Here is a 19282-nt window from a genome sequence, read left to right on the forward strand (position 1 = left end):
AAATGCTGCTATGCTGATGGGTGGCAAAGTGCCATGGATCAGGGGCTGGCTTCATTTGTGTAACTGCAGTATCACTGCAAGGAGAAATTCCTAAATATCTCAGAAAACTTGGAATATCCTGACTTCATGGTGGTTGTGTAGCTGGGACTTGAAACCAAAGTCTAGACTGCTGTTCTCTCCCCTGGTGTGAATTTACACTTGAGCTGCTGTTAGCTGATTGAAAGGGGAATTCTCAGCTGCTTTAGCTCGAGTTTAGGCCTTCAAATACAAATATTTGCACGCCTCTACAATTTTGCCTCAGTGGATGTCATGGGAGGGGATAGGAACAGTTTAACATGGGAAATTTCGACGGAGTTAAGATGCATCTGAAACCATAGTTCTGTGTATAAAAGTGTTCTGGCTAGTTCAGTTTCCATCTGTACAGCAAATTGGAGGAAATGTTGATCCTGACAGATCAGTGAACATCTTGCTGTTATGTATTTGGCTTCAGGAGAGTGAAGATTTCACCCTCTGTATCTCAGATGCTGTAGAAGGGTCTTCATCTCTGAGGAAACAGGAAAGGAAATGCAGATAATACAAGTATAAGAGTACCTAAATATATTATGAACATTTTACATGCTGTTTTGCACACTGTATAAAACTGTGTGACATCTTAATGAAAGAAAAAAGTGTCAAGACTTTCGAGCTCTGGGAGATCTTCTTCTTATATAACTCAGATATCCAACTTTCCCTTAATTAGCACAGCTTTGTATAAAAGGATACTGACCCAAAGGATCACAGCTATTCCTGTAATTTGATTATAACTGTAATGCCTGTGTGACACCTTTCTGTATATGTTATGTGTAATCCTGTGCGCAGCTACAGCTCTTGGAAGTTCTGTATTAAACTCAGTACTGTGGTTACTGGTGAATGAAATTATTGGAACAGTCCTGGATGAAAAAGTACATGGAAGGATTTAAGGCAGAACATGGCAAAGCAAAGGCTGCAATTATCTGCAGCTGAAAACAAGTAGCTTTTAATATGTCCATTCACCTAAGAAGGGAGGGAGAATTACAGACCACGTGCTCTTTCTCTCCCTTTTTCTATCATTTCTCTTCTTCTTTTTCCTTTATACAGTTTATCACCCATAATTTCAGGATGTGTTTTGTTTCTTTAAGCTGTTTTATCTATAGGCTTATGAGGTCAGTCATGTGTGAATTCTTTTGTTAGTCACCTCACCTTTTGCCTTGATGATAGAAAATTGATCAGGCCTAAAGTACAAGTTCAATAGACAACCCCCTTGGTCCTTTGTCTAGGAGAATAGCTACCATTGAAGGCCATGAGCAGGTTGCTATTAATATGACAGCCTGCTCTATCTCCCACTGTAATTTATAATGAAATACCTAATCTCCATTATTTTGATCCAAGCAGGCGATCCCATGAAAAAGTCTTTTCATCCAGTTCCCAATGGCAGTTACATGAGAAATGGCAAACCAATAATTTTTGTCAAGTTTTTTAAGCCAACAGAAATGCTTTTCCACTGCTACAGTTTCAAAAGGCACAGATAAAGCTCATTCACTGAGATGAATGAAAAAGCCATCTGGGGTTTTTCTTTTTGACTTCCTTTCCTTTTCTCCATCCTTGTAATCAAATTTGAGCAAAATCAAATGGGGCTTTCTATGAAAGTACCTTTTGTTGATCTGAACGAGCTGGTAATTTACAAAATACCCTTCCTTTGTGAGGAAGGCTAAAGAAAAAAAGAATCAGTAGCTTTTAAAGCTGGGCCTTGGTGGGACTCTAAATGCAGTGAAAGCAGTCTGTGTTGAGAGATTGAAATGCATTTCAAAGCCAGGCCTGAGTCAGGGTACAGGGAAGAAAAAACCTATGTGCATTTTATAAGAAGAAAAACCTGAATGGGAAGGGGAAAAGAGAGAGAGAGAGAGAGGAAAAAATCTGGATAATACATTAATCATTATTTTGGAAATTGTCTTCCTTACTGACACATACTGCGTAACTAGTGATTGAGAACTTGGATTTTTGTTCTATTATAGGCATCTCAACATTTGTCTGTGCTGCTTTAAAGTTTGAGAGGCAAGGATCCTTGAACACTGCTGGACTATGTTTTAAATGTGTATATATATTTTTTCAACTTTGCTTTTTGTGCTTCTTTTTCTTTTTTTTTTTTTTTAACCTTGCCTGTGAAGTATTATGGGGAAAAATACTTGCAGGAAAGCTGAATTTGTTCTTTTTGGCATGCTAATGTTTATTTTTATTGTATTTCTGCTTACCAGATTTCCTAAGGGTAATTATTTCCCACTGACTAAGACCAAAGGACAGTGTGAACACCTAACAAATAGTAAGTTTATGCCTTGTTTCTGTTATTTGTATTTTATGATTAATGTAGAAAAGCTGAAAATGTTTGATTAATTGCAAATTCAGTATTTTAAGAATATTATACAGCTGTATGAATCTATTAATGAGAAAAAATGATGTGGTTTCATGCTTATCATGTCTGTTACTTACTATAACTGTTTAGTGAGAGACAGATAAGTGCATTGTCCTGTGTGGAAGATAATAGAGCTTTTGAAATAAATACTAATTTACATGTCATATGCAAAGATATGAGCAAGCCTAGCCCATATTTTAATCTTTTCATATTTACAGGCTTGCTTAGAATATAAAATGTTTCTCCCTTTCCACTTCTGTTTTGATTCAGGATATAAATGCTTTTGAAAAGCAGCTTTCTGGTTGCACAATATGAAATATTACTGGCAGTTTTACAGAAATGTGGGCACTCACCTTATAAAGTAGAAACTCTGGGGTTTAGTTTTATTTTTAAGAAATCTTCTTGTGCTATTTTTACCTTGGCTTGTGCTGTGTTCTGGTAGAGAGGGATGAATGTTACTGGCTAAGATCTTGTTATTGTTGCTAATGAAGCACTAGTAAAACCACATTGGCTTTTAAATTTTTATTTGAAAGAGGAAGCTCGGAAATAATGTAGAACTATCAACTCTCAGTTATAAGTTAAGTGAAATGCGATGAGACATGATTTGTTTTGTTTTCCTTATGCATATGTGTGGACAGTGTCATGACACCCACTTAGAAACCATACTACAGGAAAACAGGCTGGGATAAGTCTTTTGCTTTTTAACATTACCAAAATTCCCAAGTTAACCTTATAAAGTTTGAGTGTGGGTTCCCTTTATGATTATTTAACAAATAGCTTGCAAGTATTTTCTTTGATGTAACCTGACATCTGATTGAAGTGGAGAATGACAAAAAGTTACTTTTGTATCTGAATTAATTTTCCACTTCTAGTTCTTACCATCCTATTCACTTTCAATTTCCTCCAGGATTTGTTTTCTCACATGGTTTTGAGCCATTTGCTGCCTCCTAATGACTGACTTACAAAACAGCAAACATGGAAAATTTCCAAAAAAACTTTTTTGGAACTGTCACTGCTGCGTATTTTGTGATGATCTACCACTTTTCATATGTTTGTCACTGATGAGAAATTTGTGAATTTTTTATGACTGCTCTGTGATATTTTTAGCAGAGCATCAAATTTTCTACCCTGAGAAATACAGTAAACAGTGCCTTAATGGGAAACTTTTCTAGCTCTGAGAATAGAAAGAAAGATACAAGTGGCTGACTTTGTTTGGATTGTGTCATTTAGATAATGTAAGAATCTGTGCTTTCATGGGCTTGCATACCAATGTCATATGGTGCTTATTTTGGTTAAATAATTTTCTCCTTCCCCTCCCCTGTTTAAAAATCATAATTAACCTTTTTTTGTTTTGTTTTCTGTTCTTCCTCCTTTATACCTTCTTAAACTTTAAGATATAGTATTCATCAATGACTTTGTCAGATCTAATGGATTTTAATGGATTATTTAGCAAATGAAACAATTACAAAGCAAGACAGCATCCCTCATGGTCTTATTCTTGTATCAGGGCTTGTCATCTCACTATGTGCTGTTCTCACTACAGTGCAGCACAAGCTCGCTCAAAAAATTTTGGGACCTAGCAAAATATAAATATTATGAATTATATGGGATATAGACAACATAGATTTTCTCTGTGTAATCCTTCCCCTCTCATGTGGGACCTTGTAAGCAGTACAAATGACTTGAATTGGGATGAGAGTGTTGAATGGAGTTCTGACCTTACCCCCTACTATTTGCGTGTATTTGGGGGCAGTCTCTAAACTTTTCCCTCGATTGAGTTGCACTCAGTGACATCACTCCCTTTGTGGTAGAATGTTTGTAAACCACTGTAAGGTTCTGAAACATGGTTTGGATCTTACAGGAGTATCTTCAGCTATGCCTGATTTCAAGCTGCTGAGTTTTATGCTCAGAACTTTCAAGCTCAAGCACGTTTTGCATTAAACTATGATGAATTAACATAATAAATTACTAGCAGTATTTTTCTAAAATAAAGGTCCTCTATCACTTCAATCACCTGTTGGGGCCTTTTTGCAAGAGACACTCATAGTAACAAAATTCTGCTACTTTTTTTGAGAATATATATAAATGTATATGTAATTTATGTGCATAATTATGTTAGTCTTTGATTGGAATCTTTGATTTACAGGAGTTTACAGTAGTGACACAATAAATCGGGGAACTGCAGTTGTCTAATAAGTTAACAGGTTTTTCCTCTGTTAGGGAACATAATCCAGTGAAGCATAAACTGAACAAGGAAATGTAGACTATGACAGGTTAGCAACACCATGGGTGAGCTGTTGGATCTCTTGAAGCTACTGTTGAATATAAATCAATAATTCTAGTGCCCAAGGTTAAGATATTTAATCAGGTGGTTTGGTTGTTTAATCAGACTGAGTTGGATTGGGATGGGAAAAGGTTTTCAATGGAATTTTCAGTGGCCTTTTATTGTCTTAAACAGCAGGAGGTGGGGACAAAGGACAATAATTTCTGAGTCTCATGTGCTCTCTAGGCTTCTGCATTTCCTGCAAGAAACACTTTTCTTTCCAGATAAATTTTTGTCGCTGAACACTGCAGGATTACTCAGCCTTAGTGAATATACATAGCAGATTATGATGGAACTGGGTTCTCATAAAGGTAGTAAGAAAATGCAGATCTAGGCAGTCTCACAACTGGAAGGAGTCCCTTAAAGGAAAGCAAAAGGTGAAAAAGGCTACAGAAATATGTCAGAATTAGAATGAGTACAGAGTGTTAAAAAAGAGATAAGTCAGTGTTGTTGAGATAAGGAAAGGGCATTAACACTTTGATTTCCCTGGGTCCAGGCCTTTTTCTCAGGGTCCTTACCATTGTTTAGATTGACTGTCCCAGGGCTGATTGCTGGATTTAGTTGAAAGTGATGTCTGTGTTCACATTACCTTAAAAATGGTAGTGATTTTTTAAAGTTGATTTTTCTCACTATGTTGTTATCATCAGTGTGGTGATCTTAAAAGAAGTGCTGATCTGAAACACTAATAAAGTGGGAGTTCCCACTTAGGCACTGATCTGCAGACCAGGATATGTCTGTAGTAGTGCTGGACAATCCAGTTTCAGTTTTTTCTGGTGCCAGTGTTTAGTGACATCAAGTTGGTGGGCTGGGAGTGCTGTAACATTACTTTGGAAAGTGAAGTAACATGCACAGTGTTCTCTCTTAGTCCATGAAGAATATTTTGTCTTCCCTGCCCAACTGGGAGAAAAAAGGTTCCAATGTTATTTTTGTAGTTTTGTTGGATGAGGAAGACATTTTTAAATTGATGATTTGTTGTTTACCTGTTATTTTGTTTATTATTTAAAGAGCATAAAATCTGTGGCACGACTGGGGCTACAAGTTGTAGTCTTTTTATTTTCCTGGTTAATAAAGCAGACCTGGGAGACATTCAGAGGTATATTTGTTACTTCAACTTCTTCAAGGACTTCAGGCATACCGACAGAAACATGAAGTTGTCCTCTTCTGACAATTTGTCCTTAGACTTAGAAAGCTGGCAGGTAAGGGCAGAACTACAGGAGAAAGATGTCTCGCAACACTCTCTGGAAAAGCTTGATCTGAAGTAGGGTTCAGAGGTAAAATTACTGTTTGCTGCAAAGCTCCTTGCTTTGACATGGCAAGACTGCTTTTTACCTGAGAGACCTCCACTGCGATCCCTTCTAACTGATTTGGGAAGTGGAAGCTGTGCATTCATTGGCAGTATGTTGATGCTGAGGGATGTCCTTTTCAGCATCAAGTGCTTATAGTCCTTAAGATGGTATTTCTGATTTTAACTGCAGGGCATCCCTTCCACCTTACTTAAAAACATTACCCCGTGTAAAACATTTTGTTGCGATCAGTCTGTAAAAGGTGGAATATTTAGAACAGCCATAGACAGCACTGTGTGCTTCACTGGATATCACTCATTCTTCCAGTGGGTATCCTGCTGACAGGGATACCTAGTGCTCCAGACAGAGCAGTCTCATTTCCTCTGCCATGATGTGCAGACAAACCAGAATGACAACTCTGCCCCTGCTGTCTTCTGAGCAGTCCAGGGTCTGCTCTCTGAAGTATTATGAACAAACATTTCCAAATGCTGAGTCCTTGTTTTGAAAGAAAGTGGTTTAAATCAATTATCTTGAGTTGAGGTATGGTTAATTTGGGGTGGGGGGGAGTTATATGCTGAAAGATCCAGCATGCTATTGCTTTATCACATCCATGTCACAAGGAAAGTCTGTGACATGACAGATTGAAATAGCTGTGCCTGGTCAAGGAGTTTTTTGTGATGTAAATGACTTGTAGGTGTTGTTTCTTAGCCCTGTGTAAGAGGAGCCAGGCTTAAGAGAGGCAGCAGAGAAAGTTCATCCAAGAGGCTGGAGCTCCAGTAGCCTCTTAGGCAAATAAACTCCATAACTGTGCCTAAGACAGTGGAGCTCCTCTGTGAAAGAGAGTGCACTTGGTGCTAAATTGCTGCCTCAATGCTCGGGATAGCTGTGGCTGGATTCTACTAATTCTGCAGTTAGTTGTGGCTAATTGTATAAAAACTATATTTGGAGCCCGAGACAAAGGGTACCTATCAAAGTAAAGGGCAAGCACAAACTCTGGTGTTGTAAAGTCCTTTCTCTGTTTCTGTGTCAGACAAGCCTCGTTAGACAAAAAACCACAACTAGATTTGAGATCATAGTATGCCACGCACATTATGTATTTTATGCACGTTATATACTTTATGTGCATTACTACCTCTTAGGTTCTTGTTTGCAATAATCTTTATGTAAGTATTCGTGGGTGGAATTGGATTGAAGTCATCAAAGTTCTAGGCTAGGAATTTATAGGGATGTTTCTTTTATTTTGAACAGAAGAATGTTATGATGTAGCAGGAATGTCTCTCTTAGATTTTTTAAATTTTGTTAGCTTTTTTATATCCTTTTCTACACTGTCTTCTCTTTCTTTCCAGCTGTGTACACCTGAGAGCTTTCTAGGCCACTTATGGATGACTTAGACATCTGTTTATATATGCAGTAAAGACCCAGTTTATATAAGCAGTAAAGACCCAGTTCTTGACTGGAGATTCTAGTTGCTTCTGTACTTTTTTATTTGTGAAAGCAGAACAGTATTTTTATGCTAGCCTTGTGTATATGTATAGAAATAATTCTACCAGGAAAATAATATCTGACTGGCAACCTTAAAATCAAAGCTCCTATTTCAATTTAGAAGATTAAGGAAGGAGAGCTTCACGGGCAATAACAAACTAAAGACTTTTTATCAGGCTGATACAAGCCTTCTGTGTGTTGTGGAAATGTGCTAATTACAACATGGCAGTATTTTCCTAACCTAACTGCAGATCCATAGCTTAATCTTGTACTGTCAGTAAAATACTTTTGAATCTAGTGGGAGGTGGTGCAGCTGTGTGAAGAGCTCTTGAAATATTTGTCCACTTCTGGGACTTATGTTTGCTGTGTGAAGTGATTAAGATCATCGCTGCTCATTTTGTGGTTAGCAAGATGCTTGTTAAGAATTCTTATCATTCTTTGTTTCAGAAATAAAAATTAATGGACTAAGAAAATTAGACTAAGTTCCATCATGATTGCACTGTTGATAGATCTAACAGTGTATGATGGTATTTCTTGAGTTAGAAACCTGAACACGGTTGAATTTCACTGATATCTGCATTCAGAAAACGTAAATGTCCTTGTGTAAAAAATGCTCTTTTGTAGTTTAAGGGAGTGAATCCTTGTGAGAGCTGTGTCTGTTCTGTCAGCTCTTGTGCTGTGACACCGCCTGTTTCCTCTGCTTGAACATCCCTGTGAGGTTTCTCTTGTAAAAGCTTTGTGGTGGAGCCCCTCTGGTGTCCATCAGAACTAATAGGTAGGTGTGACTTTTCTTGTGCATCCTGCTTCCAGTGCAAGTCAATTAGAAGCAGCAAATATGTGGGCAGCAGATATGGACTAGAGGGAAATTTGGAAATTGTTTTGTAGAACAGGTATGAAGATTATATAATATATGTAAAGTGTTATGGTGTTTGAGAGCAGGAAAAAATTAAGCGACAGAAACTGTTATCTAGAAATTTTTCCCCTGTGAAATGCACATGGCAATGGGCTGAGGTCTCATTTTGGTTTTGTATAAATTTCTGGAAGAATTTCAACTTAAAAATGTTGCAAAATCAAAGTTGTTTTCTTTTTTTTCAATTAAATATATTTGTCTCCATTTATGGAAAAAGCATAGCCTGTATGTGCAAGAGAATGTATGGGGGGGATTGATAACATACAAAAGTGAATGTAGGAAATTGTTGAGTCAATGTAAACCCTGAATGGCTTTGTAGCAGAGGGTGAAGTTAAAATGTATTTGGTTTAAAACAGAATATGCAACATCTTTTTTTGCTTGCTTTCAGGAACTTGCCGTGTAAATTCACCCTATTACAGATAAATGAAAGAGAGAAGTTATGAAATGAAAAGTAGCTGTAATACACAGATTGAATGTTTGGGTGGGAGTGAAAGTAGGAGTTACTGGGTTGGAACAGATTCCTTAAGACCTGTCACATCATACTATTAAAATAAAGAGTTAGACATAGTAATTTTAAAGGGATATTGTGTAAAAGTTGGGAGATATTAATGCAATAAAATACATTGATGGATTCCAAACTTACAGTTGGTTATGTGTATTATACTTACATAATAACTGTAGATAGCAAGTACTTGCTATGTGTACTGGATTGCTTGTGAAGGGAAAGATTACAGTGTATTAGAAAACTTTGATTCCATCAGCTCCCTCTGTGTGTGCTTTGCAATTTCATTAGGTGGCTCCTGTAATGGATTGATTTTTGATCAAATTTGTGGTATAATCAAAGTCCATCAGAAAGGTCATAAATGCTTTCATATTTTATATCCTTGGCAGCTGCATTCCTCATATGAGAAGGCCAAAAGATGGAGAAATTGCATCAGTTTCTTTTGTTCTGCCACAGACATCTTAATGGCCATTCACTTCATCTACTTGTTTTCCAATGATACCTAGTCTTATACTGGTAGTATTTGGATAATAAGTAAAATATCTTAAAAGTACTTACATGCTATGAATAAGTGGATTCCATAAATCATCAAGATTTTTGATACAGCAGAATATAAAACTGTATAGTGCATTTCCACAGCCAGGCATGTTTGTTACTACCTGGTTCCCCACACTGTCTGGGCACCTCACTATCTATACCTATACTTGCAGTGCCCTGCCTTCCATTTTATTGTGGGGTCCTTGGATGTAGAAACTAGTCTGGTATTTTTTTCTTAGGGTATCATGAAACATCTGGGGAGAGTAATGAATTGAACTCATCCTCCTAGCACTAAATTCTGATCCAGTCTTCCTTTGTCTTCCATGAAGAGCCCATCTCAGGCTCCCACTGAGGTATTGGAAAGTCTCTGCTGACAGTACAATTTGGGGTTGGTAAGTCCCATTTGTTGTGTGTCGCAAAAGAAGTAAAGAACTGGGAAGAAACAAGAAGCCTGAATTTTCTAGCATATCATTAAGGTGGTGCAACATGCATTGAAAAGTATATCTGAATTTTAAAGCAGTATCTCTTGCTTGTTCTTCCATTTGTTCACTGTTTTACAAACTATATCAAGGAAAACCTGCTTTAAAAATCCCTTTTTTAAGAAAAGAAGAAGAGAGATGCTTTTTAAATGAATGTGAAGGTTATGATATACATTTAACAAAGCTTGAGAACTTGGAAGTGTAGACAGCCATTGTCTTGTCTTAACCCAGAGGTGTGAGTAAAGGATACAGTGTCAGATGTAACTTTCAATTTTCCTGGCTTCTGTCACTTCACGTCACAACCTTAGCATTAGTAATATACATTTTTTTTGTTGAGGAACAATAGCTAAAAATGTATTTTGACTAGTAAAATTAAGAAGATGACATGTAAATCATAGAAGTTCACTGTGCAATAGTAATGTGTGTCATTTTTTTTGGTACAAGTATAATTCTGAGTACATGGTAACTACTATCTATAGCTACAGAAATATCACCACCTCCTGCCTTTTGGCAAGAAACTGTATTTTAAGTTTTATATATAGACTTCACAGTGGCAGAGAGGGAAAAACTTTTAGCTGAGCATTATACTTTAGTGCAGAGCAATAACTAAATATAGTCACCGTGTCATCACAGCAAGGTTGCTTTTTGGCAAAAAAACATAAAATAAAAGAGAAGAGATGTACATTACTGCTGTTACACAGTCATTAGAGATAAATGAAGATGGATACAGAAACAACTGATTACAGGAGATCCTGTCATGGGTGAAAACAATTGAACCTGAGCAATGTCATTTCAACCAGTAGGACCTGTTTTGTTAACTATCAAGTTCTTCTCATTAATCTCATTTTAATTGAGGTTGGAGCAAGCTCTGAGATTTCAGACTGTGAGACCAATGCACACTCTAATCTTAACTAGCCAAAAGAGCGCTTTTGGCTACTTCTTCCTTGAGTGTAGCAGCTCTTCAGGCCTGTTAACAAGACTCCTATACTTCCCCCTAAAGATTTAGGAACTGAATCCCTTTGCAAAGGAAGGAGAGAGCAGAAGGAATGTAGTAGTTCAGGATGGCTGCTCCATTCTTCAGGTCTATGCTAATCTCTGTCTTTTCTGTCTTCTCTCTCTCCCTTTGAGTTTCAAGAGGAGGAAGAGTCTTGAGTACTGAAACCACAGTTTCCATACAGCTCCAGGAAGGACAAATATGACTATGGGAAAAATGATGTAATTCTGGGGGCTGGGTGAAGGTGGGTAATAGGGAAAGGGGAGAAATTGAGCTGTTTCTGGGCAGGAAGAATGACAGGCATTATTGAATATAGGATTTAGAATGGTTTTTTGGACCCCAAGCCCCAAATAGCCTACAAGTGCAGGTCACTTAGGAGCTTGTGCAGAGCTCAGTTCAAGCAGGAGAACTGGACAGTGTCAATTATGTGTTTTTTTACAAAAGCATTGCTGCTTGGCAAAAGCAGGAATAACCCGTTACAAATTGGATTTTTATTTTAATTGACGTTTTGGTTTTTTTTTTTATTTTGTGGGCTAGTTGAGCTACGATATAGAACAGCTGAGTCAAGTCCTGAAAGTCAATTTTGGCCTGTCCTGTTCTTATTAGGATTCAGTCAAGGAGTAAACTCTCACTGGGAGATTCAGGAACTGATCTGCTCCTCCCAAACCAGGGCTTTCCCCTTGCATAGAAAGAATTCCATTTGCTGAATCATGATGTGTTTGCAAAATAGGGCAATTTAAATTTAAAAGGGTTGTACTGACAGCTAGAATATCAGGAGGTGATTATAGACCCTTCATCTGGCATATTAGAGGGTAAATCTCCTCAAACAAATAGTGAGTACTTTTAAAAAATCTGGATGGGGCTCTAAAAAAGGAGCATTACCACCTCTAGCACCATCTTGTGTTTTCCCTTAAAATGAAAGTGGAGAAGGGTCTTGAACTCCATCACAAAGTACAGCAACTGTCCTGTAGGTTTGTTAGTCACTCTCTGAACATGCTATTGACTAGCATGAGGATTTAAGCAGAAAGTTATTTAGGCAGGATCCTTATTTGGCCTACTGTGAAATAAGTAAATATCTCCTGCCCTGATTTGATTTGTGAGGAATAAGGGATGATTCGCCAAGCTCAGGGAAAAAAAGCTGGCAACTCTTCTGCAGGTTTTAGTTGTATGACATTTAAATTACATGTAATCCCTCTCTGAGATTTGGTCCTTTTGTGGATCTGGACCATAGTGCTTGGTTGTGCTGTGGTTTTGTTTGGGGTTTTATTGTTGTTGTTTGGTTTCGTTCACCAAGACTCAAATTCACAAAAATATTTGCATGCTTAACTCTCATTTTCATAAATATATAATTAACTTTGTAGATCTGGTCCTAAGAGCCTGATCCCATAAGAATCATGACATATCGTAGCACTGATGCTGAAGCCAGTGGAGTTTTCATATGTGGAGTAGAATAAGGTCACATACAATGTAGATAGTCTGTCCTGTATGTGAGATCAGGAATCACCATGGTTACTTATCCGGTATTTGGCGTGCGCTCTCTTGTGCTCTCTCTCTCTTTCTTTTTATTTATTTATTTAATTAATTACATTTTTGTATCACACAGAAAGCAGATACTAAATCTGCAGTTTAAAACAATTTTCTTTGTGAAATAGTGGCAGGAGCCTTTTGAATGTTTGTTGCTTTGCAGCAGTGATGTGACCATCAGTGTCAGGGAGCGGTGGCTGATGCCGTGAGCTGGAACTGCTGCTGGTCAGCCAGAGTGTGGTTCTTGGCCTGAACATCCCTGCTTGTCAAAGGAGAATCATTTGCTTTATTAATATAAAATAGTTATAGTCTGCATCACCATTTCTGTCCTATTATGGGATTGTACATTTCCTACAACAGTGGCAGCTCTCTGGAGGTTAAGTTTTGCACAACTGCAGGTAGGAGTTTCTATTTAGTGCTTGAGGAGAGAACCTTTCAGGAGTGATTTGGTGGTCCTATTTATGAGCCACTTTTCCTGATGTCTGTCACTTAGCATTTCAGTGCTTTTGGTGCTGCTCAATGATAAAGTATTAGCAGTGCAATCCAACTCCACAAATATATTTATATATATAATTTTAGGACTAAACATTAAAGAATCAAGCCTAAGATTTTTTTTCAAGTAGAATAAATATTCTTGTTCATCAAATATATCCTCCTGTTTCTTGATTATGTCACAGTGGCAATGAGGGGTGGGCAAACAGCCATGGGAGCTTGCCATTATGTAGAGGAGATTGCTCTGCAATTAAGTTACTAGTAGGTCAAATAATATTTTAGTTTCTAATTTCTGTTTTTAAACACCAAAGCACTCATGTGAATCTGTGGAAAGTCAGGCACCAAATTAAGAGTTGAACTGCCTTTTCGTGTGCAGAAAATAGAGCTGTTTCAAGCATTTCTGAGGGTGTAGATGATAAATGCTGCTTTTCTAGTGGCATCTGAGCTTAGTTTGGTGATATGTGGTTGTTCTTAACACGTGGGATTGTGGGTGACCTTGCTTTTCTTGACTATAGCCTTGAGGGACAGACTGATACTGTGATGTATTTTGGGAATTATTCTTCCCTGCATACAAATAGATATACTACTGCTACTGTGCTGTTCTAGTCTACTTAGCTTTCTTACTTGCTGCAGCTAAAATATTCATTTATACTACTGCATTTATAATATAGGCTTACCAGTTAAAAAAAAAAAAAAAGAAAAGGAAGCCAAGACATTGTAACAAGCTAAAAGGAAAGGAAAGTTAGTGGGAGGAAAGTTGTTCAGCTGAAAAATAGAAGCTGCTTTTTCTTTTCCCCCAATGCTTTGGAGCAGATTTTGAGCAGTGCTTGTTAAGGAAAGAGGATAGTCATGTAAAGTAGAAGGTAGGATTTTTAATAAGGAAAGTAATGATGGAAAACAACCAATAGGAATATGGGCAGGTAAAGAATAATTAGAGATCATCTTTAAATAGCATAAGAGTAAGAATTTTTTGCTCTGCTCACATCATTCTGTGTTGTGCCTTTTGCTGGGATTTTACACATTAGGATTGCCACGTATTGCTTAGTATTGTTAATACGCAAAATCCTGGCAAAAGGTTGACATTGTAATGGCTCTAAAGGACCCATTTCAATGTAAATCCTAAGGGTCTATCAATGTGCAGGGGATTTACGTGGGTGAGTCCCATTAATGGTAATGGGACTTATGTGCGTAAATCTCTTCTGCATTGATGGGAAAATAGACTCCTTAGTATGCAAAGTCTCATTTGAAATCAAAGAGCATTTGCATAAGATCCATACATAGCATGGAACTCCGTGTGTTAAAAACAGTATGAAAGGAACATAATACACCTTAACTTCTTCAGTGGATAAATACTAGTGTAAAAAGAATATTTTGATATTATTTATTTTATTTTTAAAAACTGCAACAATATTTACATCCAATGATTAGAAACCAAAATAATTGTCTTTTTATTACTGTGGACGATTTACGTGGAGTGTGGTTGAACAAAATAATTATGTGTCATTGCGGAAATTTTGTGCCGAGCTTATGTCCCAACTTCCTGCATGAAATATTTAATTTCGGACGACTTGGAGTATAAACAGAACCAAGATTTACCCTGGAACTGAGAGGTGTCTCCAGTGGCTGCCACCAAGTGTCGCTGTTGGCAAGAGCAAAGTTAAGCCGCGTCCGGCGCAGCTCGGGGAGAGTTAAAATATTTTGGAGGAGGGAATGTACTTCTTTAATCTCCTCCTTGTAATACACAGGTGTTTGTTTTGTTAAGCTGTTTAATATATATCGCTTACCTGAGGGAGGCTCAAATGGACGTGACTGTGTTGCAACAAAATGATGTTGCTTGGAGAATGTCTGAAATGTTGATGGTCTACTTTAGTCCTTGCTGTCTGGCATCCAGATTTGCAGTATTACTTTTAAAGCTAACTCTGAGCAAAAACAGTTTAATTATTTTGCTATTTCTGTGTTTTTGAAGAGAGTGAAGGAGAAGATGATCTTGATTTTGGTGATGCAGGCAAGAACTGGCCTGCAGAATGGTTTGTTGTTGGGTTTTTTTCAATCAGAAAAGGAGGAGCCTGGATGTAGGTAGCAATTTAAGGAGAGAGTTTTGAGTATGTGTGGCTGTGCAAGATTTCATCTGCCTACAAGAGGAAAAGCTATTTTATATCTCCTGTAGTACCCCAGCTCAGGAACTGATATCAGTTCCTCCAGTGAGACTTCTCTCAGACTGAGGGGCCCTCTAAGGAGAGAGATCAGAGTTGAATGTATTTCAATATTAAGGATATTTGCTTTTTGTGTTCAGGATGAGTTAATAATGTGCCACTATAGATATAAAATTGTAGAATATAGGTGTTTTCCATTATTTTTATGCAAACAATATTAATCTTGCAACCCTTATCTCATCCTGTGCGTACTGGACAATTAAGAGTAGCACTAGTACAGCTTTAAATAAGCTTTAACAAGCATTCCAGAGTGCAAGAACTTCTCCAAAATTCCTTTCTTTTTGGTGGGCAGAATAAAAGTGGTTTGTGGTTTATATCAGAAACGTATTTTTATTTATAACACTTTTGTTTATTTAAAGAAGGTGGTGTGTGAATGGCACAGGTGAAAGCAATTTGCCCAGTTTTTCAACGAGTTGATATTTCTGAGTGCATTGACTGTTGTCTTTCCACTTCTAAGTAGCATAAAATATGAAATTATGCATCCTGATAATGGAGTTCCTAAAGGGTGTTTTGTATATGATAGACCAGGTTCTTACTGAGAATGATGACACCTAGGATAAAGCCAGATTACTTTTCTTTACTTTTTTTTTTTTTCAGTTGTTTTATACTGGATAATATCTCACTACTTTTCTTCCAACTGGGAAGCCTGAATTACAATGACCATAAGATAGTGGGTTATGTCCTTGATATAAATATCTTACACTAGGGGTAGTCACATTAAGAATTAGTCTGTATTCCTGTGTGTCTTTGAAGGAAAACTTTCCTGCTCCTGTTTTTATGAACAGGTGATGCAAATGAAAGAGCTCCAACTGTCAGATGGAAGGGGAAAGCAGCATTCCTGATTGTAGCACCTGACTGCACAGGTAAATTGCATCAGAGACCCAGGTATCAGCTGGGTATTGTTCACCCATCAGTGATCAGCAATCCTCAGCAGGGAAGAACATAGTTCAAAAGCAAGCAGCTTTCACAGGTAAACTGTTAAAGGATGTAGAGAAAATATGTCCTGAAGCTTTTCAGCTAAATTAGTCAAAAGTATTTTGAGGAGGAGGAATGGGAGAAGGAGCTGTGTTTTGTCTCTGAAGGGAGTTACAAACCTCAGGAGGTGAGGTGAGGGAGCTGCTTGTGCTGGCTGCTTTCAGTGGAGTGTCTGTGGGGTGATATCCCTTGCTCTTGGGAAACAGCACCTCGACCTTGCTGGAGCTAAACTCTGCCTCTGTCCCTGTGCAAAATGTGGTTTTCCTGGTAGCTACACCTCCAGTGGCAGCATTTGGGTAATGTAGCTGATGCTTTCTTTTTTTTTTTTTTTTAATGCCTATAGCACTAATGAGCTTCTTAAGGTAACTTTAAGACTAAGAGACAGAGGCTCTATTAAAGAGCAGTTGTTGTAGAAATAAGTTTCCTGTAACAGCAGTTCATATGTGGCCCAAATGAATATCTCAGTACTTGTGAACTTATTAATGCTGCACGATAACACAATTAAATATTTGTACAGTTATAGAACGTCAGAAAAAAAATGAGGGTGTTTCAGAATCTGTTATTCTCATAACTTTAGGTTAACAGCAAGATTTTTTTTAAAAAAAGAACAGATTAATTAAAATGGGCAAGACGTGAAATAACAGTCTATCTTCTAAAGTCATGAACAATTGTGTATGTCATAGTTGCTATACCTGTGGCTAAGTGTATGTTGAGTGAATGCAGCTTTAACAATCTGTTCGTACAGTGCTAAGTTTGCAAGCTAAGTTGTTTCTTACAAGGTGATTTTGACACTAAGATGGGTTATGATACCACATGTAAAAGAAATTAATCACACAAAAGCTTTTCATTTGTAATAAGTGCACTTGAAGGAACCTGCAGGTTGCATCTAAAAAGACACAGCTTCTTGGATTCTACAAATGATCAGTATTAACTTAGTTAATTTTAGTGAGTTTTAAGACTCAGTAAAGTTTTACTTGCACACATCATAATGAGACCACTTTTAATCCTTGCAGGATCTAATCCTGGACAAATTTGGATACATGTACTGTTTATATGGGGAAGCAGAGTACCACCTTCTTTTTGTGTGTGTCTTTTGTTTCGTCTGCTTCCTAAAGACTTACTTTTTATTTACCCCTATTTTATTTACTTCTATTAGAAGTCCAGGACATGTTTTAAACTCAGGTTTTTAACTCTCCTGTTCTTTCTTTCTTGAATATTTTATTCTTTGTGTTATTAATGTCAATTTTGCAATCAAGATCTGTAACTCAGGGGAAGAGGTGAAGGCAGGGAGTGGAATGCTGTTCTGCTTTGCAGGTTTGGCAACAAGATGTGTTTTGAATAAGGATTTCAGCAATGAAGTCCTTGGAGGACTTTCCATTGTGCTTTTTGCAATTTATTTTGCCTTAAGAACACAAATGCTGTTGTGGTCGGAAAAGCCCTGTTTGTAGGTACAGAATATAGAAAGAAAAATATGTATATATAAAAGAAATTATCTAGTGCTCTTTTTAGTGTATTCTGGAATACACTAATTCTGTGTAACTCTAACCAGGAAAAACGTCATCTTTGGAAGCAGACTTGACCCTGCACCCATTCTGGAAATGTGATAATTGGCCTAAGAAATCTAGACTTCGTGGTGATTCAAAAGCAGACACAATGTAGAAAACAGTGAGATATGTCTGGGTCAATCAGCATGGAAACTAGAAGGGTGATGATGAAGGGAAAAAGGGAATCTCTAAATGTGATGACTGTGGCTTTTGTGGTCCAGGTTTTAACTGATGTTCCCTGCAGTCAGTAATAGAATTGTGTCTTCAGGTTGGCTTGGCTTTCCAGGAAGTTGCTACAGTCAGACAGGAGTAAGAAATGAAGAAATTTTTTTCTTCTTAAAAACAGTGCAAACTGTTAACAAATTTAGTAGTTATTGTTCAAAGACTGTTAAAACCTACTTGAAATAACATGACAGTCTCATCTTTACAGTGATAGTAGTTTATTAATTAGCTGAGCTACCAAAATACCGAGATTGTGGTTAAAATGGCTCTGAGTAGGAGGTGATAATGATGCACTGCCTGCTTTACAACACATTATATGCAGTGCACGTTAACTCCAGCAACTAGAAGAATCACAGATGTGTGCTTAAAAAGAAGAGGTGTGTTTTTATGGGGGGAAAAAAAAAATCAGTGATAAGAAGCATCACTTTGATTTTATCCGAGTGCTGAAGTCTGTAAATTGAGGTTAGTTTCATTTCCTAATGTTTACAAGGTAGCCCTGAACTGCACTGGGTATTGGTTAGTGCAGATACTGAAAATAACTTCAGAGTGGCCATTACTCCCATGACTGGAGGGCAATGAACCCTGTGGTGCCCACCTTAGGCAGGTAAAGCCTTGCTGAGCTTACATGAGCAACAACTGTAGATCTACCATTTGTGCTTGTCATGCAAGAAACGACCATCCTGTTTCTGCTATTTTTGTAAAACCAGAGTTCATGCACGAACATATTTTCTTTCCTCCAGAGCTGTGAGGGGTTTTGGTGTTGTCTGTGTTTTTTCTGTCCTTGAGGAACTGGAAATGTGCATTTTAAAAGAGCTTGTAGGAAGGAGACAGAAACCCAGAGGGACTTTTTTAAAGTTTGATATTCCCTTTCTGTTCATCCATCTCTTTATTTCCTCTATGTTTTCTTTCAGAGCATAGTAATTTAATGAGACCTAGTAGACTTGATCTTACAAATCCTAGGTCAAATTTGTTGAGAAATACAAGAGAGAATTCTCAATCTCTTTTCTCTCATGTGGCCTCAACACTAGTGTCCATTGTACTAAGCAGTAGGGACTTTTTGGGGGGCTCAGTCTGGGGAGTCTTTTTGGTAGTTTAGGAGTTTGGGGAGCTCTGGTTCTTCTGGGAACCCAAGTCTTAAGTCTTATGACTGAGAATTGAACGGGATTTTAGTTTTCAAATTTGTCTTACTAGACCCATAAAAATAATGTCTTACTCTAGGAAGAGATCAAATAATTTTGTGTGAATAGCTGTAAGTAAAGCTTTATTGCTGTCATGGTGAGTATTCCAATTTTAGGATAATGGAAGGAGTAGCTAGTGTTGTATCCATCTCTTTTTGAGGGCTAAGTAATACTGAAACAAAGGATGTTAAATTTTATT

The 19282-nt window shown here is 37.4% G+C and overlaps 1 protein-coding gene across 2 annotated transcripts in view; it reads left to right on the forward strand.

Annotated features, from left to right (window-relative positions):
- LOC108495262 overlaps positions 1-19282 on the forward strand; it is a 268389-nt gene that overhangs the window by 24231 nt on the left and 224876 nt on the right. For both annotated transcript variants that reach the window (XM_017810778.1, XM_017810779.1), the window contains exon 2: positions 2271-2335. In XM_017810778.1, the coding sequence (XP_017666267.1) occupies positions 2271-2335 (65 nt within the window). The remainder of the gene's footprint in view (positions 1-2270; positions 2336-19282) is intronic.

Source organism: Lepidothrix coronata, unplaced genomic scaffold (assembly GCF_001604755.1).
Source record: "Lepidothrix coronata isolate B3197 unplaced genomic scaffold, Lepidothrix_coronata-1.0 Scaffold29, whole genome shotgun sequence".
NCBI classification, from domain to species: Eukaryota; Metazoa; Chordata; class Aves; order Passeriformes; family Pipridae; genus Lepidothrix; species Lepidothrix coronata.